The sequence below is a fragment of the Solanum lycopersicum genome, chromosome 5 (assembly GCF_036512215.1).
Source record: "Solanum lycopersicum chromosome 5, SLM_r2.1".
Taxonomy (NCBI): domain Eukaryota; kingdom Viridiplantae; phylum Streptophyta; class Magnoliopsida; order Solanales; family Solanaceae; genus Solanum; species Solanum lycopersicum.
In genome coordinates, this window is record NC_090804.1 from 4,715,127 (window position 1) to 4,728,435 (window position 13,309).

The following is a 13,309-nucleotide window of genomic DNA, read 5'->3' on the forward strand; positions in this document are numbered from 1 at the left end:
AGTTATATGTGCAACTTATTTTACATTTTAATAATATATAATTTGAATAGATCACTTGAAAGATTTAAGATTTATTTTATTTTCATTCATTAGTAATAGTAATTCTCTATCATCCACACGTGAAAAGGGAAAAATAGAAGAAAGAGATGTTAGGGTTATGTGGGTAATTTGGAGATTGTATAAAAATATTAAGGGCAAAAAGATAAAAATGTGATCAACTTAAAACAGTTTATAAGCTGGAAAAAAAAAGCACCCCTACCCCAACTTTTAACTTTTGGCTTAAAATAAGTTTTTTTTTACTTAAAATAAGTTATTTTGAATATTGCTAAACAACTAAGAGCCTGTTTGGCTCAGCTTAAAAGCTGGTCAAACTGACTTAAAAGCTGGTTTTTGACTTATTTAGCTGTTTGACAATACTCAAAATAGCTTATTTTAAGTTAAAAAAAACTTATTTTAAGCCAAAAGTTAAAAGCTGGGGTAGGGGTGCTTTTTTTTTTAGCTTATAAGCTATTTTAAGTTGACCACATTTTTATCTTTTTGCCCTTAATACTTTTATACAATCTCCAAATTATTCATATAACCCTAACATTTCTTTCTTCCATTTTTCCCTTTTCACGTTTGACGTAACAACTTCAACACTTTTATCCAAACGCATAACTGCTTATTTTAAAAATAAGTTTCAGCACTTTTAAAAGTACTTTTTTAAAGCTGCTTTTATTAAGCCCATCCAAACGGACCCTAAATAAGTCAAAAATCAGCTTTTAAGTCAGTTTAATCAGCTTTTAAGCTGAGCCAAACAGGCTCTCAATGACTTTGAAAGAAGTGCTTTTTGTTGGATCGATGGAATTTATCGTACCTTCATGTGGATCTAATTAAAGCTATAAAAAGTCTTTGCTATAAATAAATATATAAAAAATATAATATATAGTTTAGGAAATTCATTTTCTTAAGAAAATAAAATCTGTCATGGACCCACCTAATTCACCACTTGATCCAAAGTTTTTATTTCGAGTTAAACGAAGTTTCCCAAAGTCGCTGTTCTAAAGAATCGATTTTTTTTCTCAAAGAGTTCAAAAGGATTCATAGATTTAACGTAATTTATTGGTAAAGATTGAATCTTTTTGGGATTCTGAGAAAATGGGTTTGCTTGAAGGGACTTTTCTTGATTGGGAATATGAATCTTATCCATCATATGAAGATTTCGCTGTTCTTCCATTGTTTGCTCTCTTCTTTCCATCTGTCAGATTTTTGCTCGATAGATTTGTTTTTGAGGTAATTTTCTATTAATTTTTATATTTTTGGTTATGTTTAATTGGTTCTAAGTGATTCAGTCTTGAAATTTCTGATTTTTTTGGATTTTTGTGGATTTTTTTTGGTTCTAAGTGATTGAATGTTTTTAGTTTTATGATCTATATGTTAATTAACTGGTATTTGAGTGTGGTGATTGTTGTAGCTATTCGTTTGAACTGTTAGTTTTAGAAGCAAAACTGATGATATTCATGAAGGATAAATATTTTGATTGGTTGAAGGTATAGGTCAATCTGTTATGGTAGTTAGGTCTAACTCAACCCTAGAACTAGCTCAAGAGGTGAGGAGAGAGTAGAAACCATCCATGCCATGATTGACCTTGTGGGACTTGGTTGAACATCTGGAGCGTGGACAATTTTAAGATGAGAGCTCAACATTGTGAATGAGAATTGGGATGTGTGCAGCTCTTATACCATGTTATGAAACTTGGTCCTTATTTAACGCTAAAAGTTAGCTCAAGACGTGAGGAATGCCCAAATCATATAGAGACTACCCATCCCATAATTGAACGATGTGGGACTTCTTCAACACAATCAATCTTTAAATAGGAGAAGAACTCACATTCATAGGTTAATGTTTGCCTATCTGTAGAGTGTGTGATATACTTAAGTTTCTGTTTTTTTGAGTAGATTGAGAAAATGGGTGGCTTCATGGAATTTTTGATAGAGAAATGAATCATACACACCATTCAAAGATTTTGCCGTTCTTCCATTGTCGCCCTCTTGTTTCCCACCGTCAGATTTTTGCTTGAAATATTTGTTTTTGAGATATTTTCAGCTTTGAATTCTGCTCACTTTTTGGCATATGTTGTTGAATTGGTTAGGAGTGATTCAATCTTGAAACTTCTGGAAATTTGGGATTTTTGTGCTTTTTTTCGTTGTATTTTGATGGGGTTTTGTTAGTTTTTTCTGATTCTGGTGTGGATGAATCTGAGTGACAGTCTACGATATCTATGTTCATTGACCTTTTGAGTGAGGTAACTTTTTTTTAGCTATTCCTTTGAATTGCTAGCTCTAAAGTCCTACCCAGGACATTTATATGTAAGAAATAGCTGATGATATTTCACGAGCATAAGTATTTGGATTGGTTGAAGGTTCTGAAAGCGCATTATATCGGTTAATCAACCTTGAAGTAGGAGAAGAACTCATATTGCTGCGTTAATGTTTGTTTATGTGTAGAGAAGGGGAGTATACTTTGGTTTCTGGGGATGCAAAGTTGTTGAGATGCTTGTTGTGATATTATCAGATTCATGAAGAGTACATACTCTGTAGAGCTTTACATGCTCAATTTCTTGGTAAACTATGTGCAGTAGAGGGAAAACTTTACTGTGATCGAAATGATTCCGTTTCCCTGTTGCTTTATAATTTTTTAATTTTCTGATTTAGCAATAAAGCAATTGGCACATACATTTATCACATAAACAGAGCCATACTGGGACAAATTTTAGCTAAAGGGATGTTACAATATTAATGCGGTTAAAAAGGAAGTGTTAAAGCAAATTATAGATATTGAATATACAATTCATGTACACTAACAACAACAATTACAACTAAACCTCAATTGCAAGCAAGTTGGGGTCTTCTATATGAATTTTCACAGACCATTTTGCTCCTTTTAAGCTCATCTCAAACCAATATTATACATAATTAAAATAAAGAATAAAATCGAAATAGAAAAGATACAATTCCTGTAGGAATCAGAAAATGATTGAAGTGGTTTGCACTTAATAAAAAGCTTTTCTGACTCACCAATTGAAAGAACTACGCTTAAAAGAAGAGGCAGGCTGACATGAAAGACAGAAAGTTGAGATACGAAGCAGTTGATAAAAATGAGGCAAGTTTTCTCTAAAGCGACGTGAATAGTAGTGTTGTTAGAGTCTTATCAAGTTGAGGCAAACTTAATTATGTAAGGGAAGTCTCATCAAGTTTAAGGCGAACATAATTATGTAAGGATCTGGATCTCGCTTTGTCCTTTTCTAGTTTCCCTCCTTTCAAGTTTCTAGTCTTCGATGGAACTTCTTTTCTTAAAAATCCAATGTAATGCTGCTCTTAGAACATGTAGAATTTTTAAAATTCTTTCTAGTTTCTACACGAATTGTTCTTCTTAATGATCTCTCTTTCAACATGGAATCTATGTACATATTGCAGAAAGTGGCCAGAAGGTTAATATTTGGAAAAGGACAAGAAGTGGTAGAAAATGAGACTGATGACCGGAGGAGAAGGATACGGAAATTCAAAGAATCAGCATGGAAATGTATATATTTTCTCTCTGCAGAAGTTTTTGCACTTGTGGTGACATACAATGAGCCTTGGTTTACAAATACCAGATACTTTTGGGTAGGGCCTGGTGATCAGGTCTGGCCTGACCAGATGTACAAGTAAGACCTGTTTTTTTAGTTCCTACTTGGTGTCCTTTGTGTGTAGCTCTTCTCTGTTGCCTTACAGAGGGTAGGGGATGAGGATGGACGGTGACTGGTAATGTATTGAGACATAATTGGTAAAGTTCGCAAGCAAGAATAACTGTTTTTTTGTGATTCTTGCAGGCAGAAGATACTGGCTTATGACCTCTTTTTCCATAAATCACAACATTTTAAAAATCTAGATCTGATGATTTTTAATTAAGCTTACATATTTTTGATTCATAGTCTCTGCATATTTGAGTGACTGTCTTATGTAAATTTAGGTCCAAACTGAAGGCACTTTATATGTATACCGGCGGGTTCTATACATATTCAATATTTGCGCTAATATTTTGGGAGACAAGGCGCTCTGACTTTGGAGTTTCAATGAGTCATCATGTTGCCACTGCAATTCTTATCGTCTTATCCTATAATATCAGGTGTGTTTTTTGTTGAGGTGAGCTTATAGCTTTAATAAAGGTCATTTTATTTGCCTGAGATTTTGCTGGTATATAAGTCCATATTTAGCAAAGGGACAACTTGAGGGTATTCAACTTCTCAAAGCCAGACATGATTGGAGCAGGGGCTTGTCTGAGTTATTAGTTTTATAATTCCTATTGAAAGCGGATGCATGTAAAAAACAATTCAGCTACTAAAAATTATCCTTCATTTTGTGTAGTGAAGGTGTTCTTCTACTGACAAGGTCGATACTCTTTTGGGAAACTCTCTCAATCATGCAAAATTGAATATAGATTGCCTTGTTCTTGTTCAAAACTTCCTTCTCAGAAGACTTTTATGGTAGAAAAGATTCATGAGATTTTCTAGGATCCTGATGGATGTGTTACTCTGTGAAAAATTGAGTTTAATGATGTTATCAATATGTAAAGCTATGAGTCGTGCTATCATATAGGTAAGATATGGGCATGTAACATTATTGGCTTTCTATTTTCATTCTTTTGCAGGTTTGCACGTGTCGGTTCAGTAGTTTTAGCCATTCATGATGCCAGTGATATATTCCTCGAAATCGGAAAGATGTCCAAATACAGTGGTGCTGAAGCTCTTGCTAGCTTTTCGTTTATTCTTTTTGTTTTATCCTGGATTATACTTCGCCTCATATACTACCCGTTCTGGGTTCTTTGGAGTACAAGGTGAGTCGTAGGTGCTTTAACTTTTCCTATTTACAAAGAAGCTAGTTTCTGTTTTTTAGTAGGAACCCTCTTCTTTCTTGATTCAACCTTCTTAAATAAATATAGAAGCACCACCTTATGTGGTTTTCTTTGCTTTAAGTTACCATTTGTTATGGTTTGTTGATGAAGAAGTTCAAACTAACATAATCCTTTAGGCTTTAAATCAGCTTTCTCTGCATTGCCTTGATCCCCCCAAAAGAAAAACTGATAAAAGATCAGCTCTCCCTGTATTGGTTTGTGCCATATCCTAGACACACTGGTTCCGGGAGCTAATTATGCTGTGTATTAGTGCTCAGTTCTTAATTCAGGGGATTCAGTATAGTCAACTATCTCAGTATTGAGGAGTTGTTGATTGATTGGTGTTAACATTCAGTTCTCTTTTGAAAACTTCATGTGTTTTTGCAGAAATATGAACTTACTAGTTAATGTTACCCTTTTTGTGAGAAATAGTCGTGTATGTGATCTATGTGAAAATTCTTTTGTTTCTGTAAATGCAGTTATGAAGTTCTCCAAACCCTGGATAAGGAGAAGCACAAAGTGGATGGACCAATCTATTACTATATCTTCAATTCTCTTCTATTTTGCTTGCTGGTTCTTCATATATATTGGTGGGTGTTGATATACCGGATGCTTGTTAAACAAATCCAAGCGAGGGGCCAATTGAGCGACGACGTTCGTTCTGGTAAGTTAAAGAGACACATGCTTATATTGAACATCTTGATGTAATTTTTTCACTGCAAATCGTTGCTAAAGTGTCCACATAAGCACCCAAAAAGAAAAACTATTTCTCATGCTCCTTCCTCCTGAACGTCCGACCTGGTAGCACATCTATGACAGTTCCTGTCATCATCTATGAACACCGAACAATTTCCACACACACCGTAGTTTGTATGCATCTGACAATAGTCTGCAGACATTTGATTTCCTCTCCTACTCTTTTGCACATAATACACCATATGATCTGAACTCTCATTCTTTTCGTCGTGTTTCCTGCATAAACCGCTTCCAATGTTGTTCATCGCAATAAAAAATAATACTTGTCCCAATGCCCTAGGCAACCATTAGATGTGTGAGGAAGCTTTATGTTTTCTCATCTTAGAACTCGTTATAGGCAGATTTGACCGTGAAAATGCTGTCCTTTGATCCTTCTTTTTTGCACTGTTTGTGACTGTGACTGAGGGATGAGGAATCTTTGAAGTTTTGGCTTGGACCATGGCTCCTTAACTCTTGATGAAGCGAGTTTAGCACCTGTAACTAAGAGGAAGGGCAATCCATTACTCTAGACGATGTCTGACATCTCATTCGTTCCTGTAGAAATCTATTTGTATTAAAATCCTCCTCTATAACCTACCTTATCTCCTTTCTGACATGAGTCCAGATAATTTCCGGAACTCCAAATAGACCCCTTCCTGCTGACCCATAGACTCTCATAAACACCAGGCAATTGTGCTACCCACACTCTTAAAAACTATGACAATGGTGATATTTCCTTTTCTTATGTCCCTGAATTTGTTTCCAGTACGTTCTTCATGAAGTTAATTAAATTTTACGCAATGTTACAAAGGGATCTCTACTATGTTGGCTTGCTTCATCTTGGGAGGATAAATTATTTTTTACTTTTTAGAACATGATTCAAATAGGAGTACTTGTTTTTTGTGCATAGTTTCTAGTCTATACGTCTATAGTGCATCTATATAAAGTACTTTGTTTTAAATAATGTTTACGGGACTGTAAAAAACTATTAGGATTAAAAACGTGGAGTTAGATGAATTGGGCTTTGTAATACTGCTTCCACAAGCTGACTGGATGTGGGATTGTACAATACATGTTTGGCTACTTCCATATCTGCAAATTATAGAAAGTGAAACTTCAAAAACTTGTACCGTCATTAAGACCATTCAATATGAGGAAAAGAAGTATTCATTTTTCTGAGAGATGTTTAGTCTAGGCTATTACCAACCGTCACAGACTTATTTTGCTGCTATTATTGACTCTCTATGGAAGCAAACTGTTTTTTACCATATTTCAATTCTGATCCTTGATTGTGTTCTGCCTCATGCAGATTCTGAAGATGAACATGAAGATTGACCGTGTCTGAAAACTTCTACTGCTGCTATGTTCATGTGAAGGTAGTTGATCAATCTTAATTGATTTGGATGTTAAATGGGGAAAAAAGATACACAAAAGGATCACAATAATCAGTTTTTGTGAATTATATGGTACTTGTAAATACGCAATTCTAATCTGTCAAAGAGGCACATGTGAATATTTATGTTAACGCTATGGGGATCTTGAGGGCATTCCTGCTTTATCTAAACTCACAATTGCCATTCTTCGTTTTAATTGCAAAACTTTGACCATCCATTGCTGTGAAGTTCTACATGTCTGCGAAGTTCTTTGTGAAATAACTCACATTGTTATTTTCTTGGCCATTCTTGAGCTCAGGTGACGAGGGAAAATATCTCGACTTGTTACTTATGTTTGTTGTGCTTTTCTTTTGCAGAAAGGAAGCAACCAAACGCTCTTAAGAACTTGTCGATGAACTGAAGCTTCTATGCTATTAAGTTGATGCTTTGGCTCATCAAAACTTGTGATTAGTTGAGGTAGGTTGAAGGAACTTCATTAATGGAGAAAGAGGCCACTTGATCATTTGTAGTTAATTTTACTCCCCATTTTCTGGTCATTGACACTGCCATAGGAACATTAACATCTTATTTCCTCTTTCTATTCTGTAATTTTTTGGCACCAACAATGTGCATAATGACTTTTGATTTGTAAAATATTAGACTCGAAACCGTTTCGCGCCCTAAGGGAGTTGATGTAAACTTATTCATTATACTTCTGCAGTAGTTTCCAGTTGCACTTGAAAAATCACATTCCAGTCTTGCATGGTTTCAACAGTGACTGGATACTCCTTTTCCAGAATTTGCTTTGGAGTTTGGAAATGCTTTCCCTTTTCCTTATTTGAGTCGAGGGTTTATCGGAAACAGTCTCTCTATTTTTACACGTTAGGGGTAGTAAGACCTCGTTCGTGGGATTATATTGGATTTGTTATTGTTGTCAGATTCCATCCACAGTTCAAGTGAAAGATCATGAACAAAGTGTGGCCTATCCTCACATTTGAGCCAACTTCAAAACTTGGAAGCTTACTTACCCTCCCTTCGGCTGACTCGAACATTCAACTTATCGATTAATAACGGGAGATACTTTAACGCATAAAGAAAAGTCTTTTTTACAACAATAAATCACCCTAACCTACCTAATTCATAATAAGTTTCGATTTACTAACGACCGATTTGATGTGATCTTGACGAGTGACATTTAATAAACCATGTTATAATACTTGTCCAATTAATTTGTGTTCTCCTTGTGCAATTATTTTCAACTTTTAAAAAAGCATGAAAAAAGAAAAAGAAAAAAAAGTGAAAATTACATATTCCTATTAAAAAATACAAAAAAGTATATATAAAGTAAAAATAAAAATTAAATTATATCCCACACAGTATTGAAGGTTCTGCAAGCAACATTTTCTTCAGTCGAGTTGATAATCAGTGTGTCCCTTCTCGTCGGAGCTGTAAACTCATCTCCATTTTTTCCGGCGGAATCAATTTGTAAGTTCCTTATTTCCCTATTTTCTGCCCTAATCGCTTTTTCAAATTGAATTGGCTCTCTAATTTGCAACTCTCATTGTGTTAAAAAAAGCTTCAATTTTTCAAATTTGTATCGATAATTTTTTCTTTTTCTACAAGGTTTTATAAGTATTTGCTTGATATCCATGTGATTTTCTAGAAAAAGGGGTAACAGAGATAGAATCTCTCTTTACATTATGGGATTCTTTTTTCTGGCGCAGTGAGATCCTAGATTTAGAGGTTAGTGGGTTTCGGAATGATCTATTATAGATATACCTTTTTTTTATTGCATGTGTATACGAAGTTCAAGCTGAAAGCGCTAGTTCCACCTCTTGACTTGGGGAGAAAGTAAAAAAAGAACTTCATTTATTGAATGAGAAAGGAGATATTTTGAGAAAGCTTTATGTGAATGGTACTTGTGAATAAGCTTAATGTAGCTGCTTAGAATGTTTATTTGAACATAATTGCTTTGAGTCTATTTCTCAAATGGATACTTGGTTTACCCATTCTATTGGTTCTAGTTGTTGTTGTGAACGAATGAATTATCTTTGTTTCCTTGTGAAGAAAGTGCATGTATTGTGTTTGTGCAAACCAGTAATTTCAACTTCTGGTGTTTGAGTCAGTTAGCTATTAGACGAGAGGGGGTTGCTTGGATGGTAAGTACCCTCCTCCTCCAATGCTAAGGTTGTGGGTTCGAGTCATTGGGCTAAAAGGTGGGAGCTACTAGGGAGGGGTAAAAAGAAAGAAAGAAAATCAGTTAAGTGTGCTTGTACCCAAACTCTAATCACTCCCTTGACATTGGCCTTAATGTCACTATGTGAATTTAATAGTAGTTGATATCTGTAACAATTAAGAATCTTTTTGTATTCCAAGAACACTAGTTATAAGAGAACCCTTATGAATAATACAAAGTAAAGGAGTACTGCACAAATAACGGAAGCAGTTTTGTTTCTCAAAGAAGTAAGAAGCGGTTCTACATTTTCATTTTCTGAAAAGAATAGCAGAAGTTTCAAGTTGAATTTTCACCCTTCCCTTTTCTATGCTACTAAATAACAAGATGTTTCACACTTTATCGATCTGACCCTGTTTATTTATGGGATTCCTCTCTGTTGGCTGATTAAAAACACATTCTTTTCAAAAAAGAAAAAAACTTGGAGAGTTTGTTTTGGTTGTACTAGCTAATGATAACTTTTGGTAATTAAAAGATACTGTAGATAGCATCACATTCATAGGGCTTCAAAGGAATCTGAGTCTGGAGCTAGCATTGATGCTTTTTAATTGTATTCAGTTAACTATTCCAGTCAGTGACCATTTCAATGGTGTCTTTTGTTGAGAACTGGAGTGGCTTTTCCAGTAGGTTCAGTACTTTTTGCTGTACTTCTTGAATTTGATATTTAATCCCACATCTTTTACATATTCAATAACTTTCTTATTCTAACCTGTGACCAATTTGCACCAAATCTGGAAGGCCTCTTGCTTTCCTTTTTCCATTTTTTCTGTATCTTCTGAATGTTGAAGAATGAAAATAAAATTCTGATTCAAGCTCATCAAAGTTGAGGTTAGTGCTTGAGGAATCTGGAATCAACTCAAGTGAAATCATATTCTTGGGTTAAGTTGAGCTTGAAAATGAACTTAAACTCAATTGTTTCTCGCTAAATAGGGGAAGCTGCCAAAACATCTATCATTTCTTTGCTTGTATTGATTGCATTCTTCATGCATATCTCTTCAAGTTTACACTTGCCATGAAGCTGCTTCTCTCTCTCTTTTTAAAAATAATATCATGCTGATTTCATCTTTTGGTCAGATAACTGTTTATTTCTTCTTCTTTTTCTATTTTACTTTTTTAATTACTACTCCCTCCGTCCCATTTTATTTGACACACTTTGACTTGGCATAGTTTTTAAGAAAAAAAAGAACCTTTGAAACTTGTGTTCTAAACAATCCTTAGATATATGTGTGGTTGTAAGTCATTTAAAAGGGGAATTTTAAAGTTAATTTGTTTCTAGTTATAGAAAGGTGACATTCTTTTTGGGATGGACTCAAAAGGAAAGGATGTCATATAAAATGGAACGGATGGAGTATCATTTTATGTATCTTTTGTTTTATGTTTTCACTTAATGATTTTTTTTTTGAGAAAGGTGTTTCTTTTTTCTTTTAGGAGCACTTTAGAATCATATTCTAGCAACGAGTACTTGCTTTTCCAAACACATTCTTCAAAATTGTCAGGACTTCATGTTGCCAATTGATCTGTTTGGACCCCTCTTGATATTAGGAAGTTGATTGCCACTGTTCCTTTTTTTTTATATAAGATGGAAAAATATTCGTAGAGTTTTTCCTTCTTGAGTTACATGATCCAGTAGTTATTGTATTTGTTAAGCTACTCCCTAGACTAAACCAGTGTCTTTTAACAGCCATCACTTCATCGCTTAAAGTGATGTGGGTGATGCCCCGTGCCCTTAGAGAAGTTTGTGCTTCAAAAACTGGTGCACAAACTGATTCCAACGAGGTCTCTTTTTCGAATCTCAACTTTGAGTAGTTGGATTAACATGGACATGATTATATCTTTGATGCTTTAGTTGTGTGAATTGCAACTTAGTTTTAATTGTACTAAACTCATGTTTGTTTGATCATTTCTAATTTCTCTTAAATTGTATGCTTTGCTTTAAAGAAGTGTGCCCTTCACTTCTCTCTTTTCGCTTCAAGCCCCATGGATTTGATTGCTTTTGAAATCACTGGATTAGACCATGTGGACCAGCTACCATCCTTTCTGTAGATACAATGATTGCGCGTAGTAGTAATTTGGATAGGGGCATCTTCAAGCCGTTGTTTTTGAAGTGAATCTCTTCACCCTGTTCAGTAACCTGGTCTTGATTTCTTTTCCTTCATTTATCTTTTCTCAAGTTCATATTTTCAATGATGTCGGCAAACAAGATGCTAACTAGATACTCTAGGCAGCTCATTTGGAGCAGTGTCATTGATCACCTCAAAATTTTGAGATCAACCTGAGTTAGAAGCTACATGATTTGCATTGATTTGATTGTCTTTCCAATTTGGGGATCTCCAATTGTTATTAACTTATAATGTTATGGTCTCTATAGCTTCATGATTTGCATTGATTTTGATTGTCTTGCCAATATGGGGATCTCCAATTGTTATTGACTTATAATGTTATGGTCTCTATTTTTCGTGCTTTGGTGTTGCATGCTTTTACATTGACTAAAGTCGTTTAACTTTGTGGCAATTACTCTCTAGCTTTCTCTATTCCTGCTGGAAGAACCTTGGCTGGATAGTTGAACTTGCTTTATTTGTTGATCTCCAAATTTTGTCTAAAAGGCTATGTTCTTAAGCTCTTTGACGTGGCGATGTGCTTTGGCAATTGAATTGATTTATAACACATAGGAAATGTGTCCATATGTTGCAACGAGTAGAGTGATAGAATTTTGTTGAATATTTTGCAGGTGATAGGTTGACCAAACAGATATGGAAGACATACTTACAGAAATCCCTCCACCTTCAAGGTTCTTTTTGGAAGATCTGAACAACTTTTGCCCTCCATCTCCTCCTCTTCCCTCTCCATTCCTGTTGTTTTCAACTCCTAACCAGGAGAAGTTTTCTCGTCCTTCTCTCCTCATCATTGCCATGTCTTCTTCGTCACTTCAAGTTTTTCATCATGTTTCTTCCAAAACCCTTGTTGGAACTGTTATCCTTCCTGAGATCCCATTCTCTGGCAATTCGGTTGAACCCTCTCTTAAAGACAAATCATGCAATATATATGCCCTGAATGAAGATGATAACTTGATTATGATTGTGTGTGTTCAATATCAAGTTACTGCAGAGAGATCTCATGCAGTCGCAAAGCTACTGATTGGAGAACAGGTTATCCCGGAAAAGGTCTTAATTTTGGATTCCATCCGAAGTTCTAATTATAGAGGAAGACTTTCACCCGATGAAGCATTTGCATTTAAGCTGGAATCATCTGCAGAGAGAAAAGCAAAAGCTGATGGCCATCAAGATTCACCACTGGTAAAATGCGCAGACTATCTTCCATCAGGAAGTGTTGTAGATGGCCTGGCAGCAGCTTTATTGAGCCGATGTCAGTTAAAGAAGATAAGGGGAACTCTGTGTGTTTCATGGCCTGAAGTCGGTGTTTCAGTTACATCACTCGTTAAGTCTCTACTGCTCAAAGATGTCCTCTCCCGCGTGAAGCATATTGACATGAAGAAGCTTGAGGAGGAATTTCTAAAATTAGGCCGGAGTAAGGATTTCCTTCTTGAATCTGAACTCTATACATGATATCCCTGGTTTGAATCAAATGGCCTTTCTTCTGATCCCAGTAACGCGTAGATCGTCCAATGTAGTTCGAACAGAGCAATATTTTCATCATCTCCTGGATTTTACCAGCTTGACATGGTTTACCATGCCATATCAATTTTATGTTTTATAGCTACTTAGAGTGATTTTTATAGATGTTTATGGACTTGCATGGTCAGTGTATGAAACACTATAAATTTAGGTACTTTGAGACAATCTTTTTATTTTATAACATTTTATTTTGGCCAAATAAGCCTTTGTTGTGCATTGTGACCATCACTCATAGGTAAAATCATATATAGAGAATGATAATACTTATTCGCATCGGATATTTATATCAAATTACATAAACTTATTATAATAAAAGTGCCATAATTACATAAACTTACTACAATAAGTGCCACATAGCTTGAAATGCATTAAATATGCCCTGATTTTGTCACATGAAAGAAATGCATCGCTAAATTCTTGCCAAG

General features: G+C 35.0%; 2 protein-coding genes across 2 annotated transcripts; both read left to right on the plus strand.

The window, feature by feature from the left end:
• Positions 1-926: 926 nt before the first annotated feature.
• On the plus strand, positions 927-7,729 carry ASCL (ASC1-like protein). The gene is made up of 7 exons (NM_001247039.2): positions 927-1,272; positions 3,456-3,685; positions 3,991-4,146; positions 4,669-4,854; positions 5,391-5,575; positions 6,956-7,022; positions 7,397-7,729. Exons 1-6 carry the CDS (start codon positions 1,138-1,140, stop codon positions 6,979-6,981), a joined length of 918 nt encoding a protein of 305 aa, NP_001233968.2. The 5' UTR covers positions 927-1,137; the 3' UTR covers positions 6,982-7,022; positions 7,397-7,729.
• Positions 7,730-8,262: 533 nt separating this feature from the next.
• LOC101248389 (uncharacterized) lies at positions 8,263-13,086 on the plus strand. The gene is made up of 2 exons (XM_004238943.5): positions 8,263-8,504; positions 11,981-13,086. The coding sequence occupies exon 2, from the start codon at positions 12,003-12,005 to the stop codon at positions 12,813-12,815; it is 813 nt and encodes a 270-aa protein (XP_004238991.1). The 5' UTR covers positions 8,263-8,504; positions 11,981-12,002; the 3' UTR covers positions 12,816-13,086.
• The last annotated feature ends 223 nt before the right edge of the window (positions 13,087-13,309 follow it).

Bases quoted from the DNA above. Each gene is read 5' to 3' on its own strand.
- ASCL (NM_001247039.2), top strand. From the start codon at position 1,138: ATGGGTTTGCTTGAAGGGACTTTTCTTGATTGGGAATATGAATCTTAT. The intron at 1,273-3,455 runs GTAATTTTCTAT...TACATATTGCAG, and splicing joins TCGATAGATTTGTTTTTGAG to AAAGTGGCCAGAAGGTTAAT. The intron at 3,686-3,990 runs GTAAGACCTGTT...ATGTAAATTTAG, and splicing joins TGGCCTGACCAGATGTACAA to GTCCAAACTGAAGGCACTTT.
- LOC101248389 (XM_004238943.5), top strand. From the start codon at position 12,003: ATGGAAGACATACTTACAGAAATCCCTCCACCTTCAAGGTTCTTTTTG.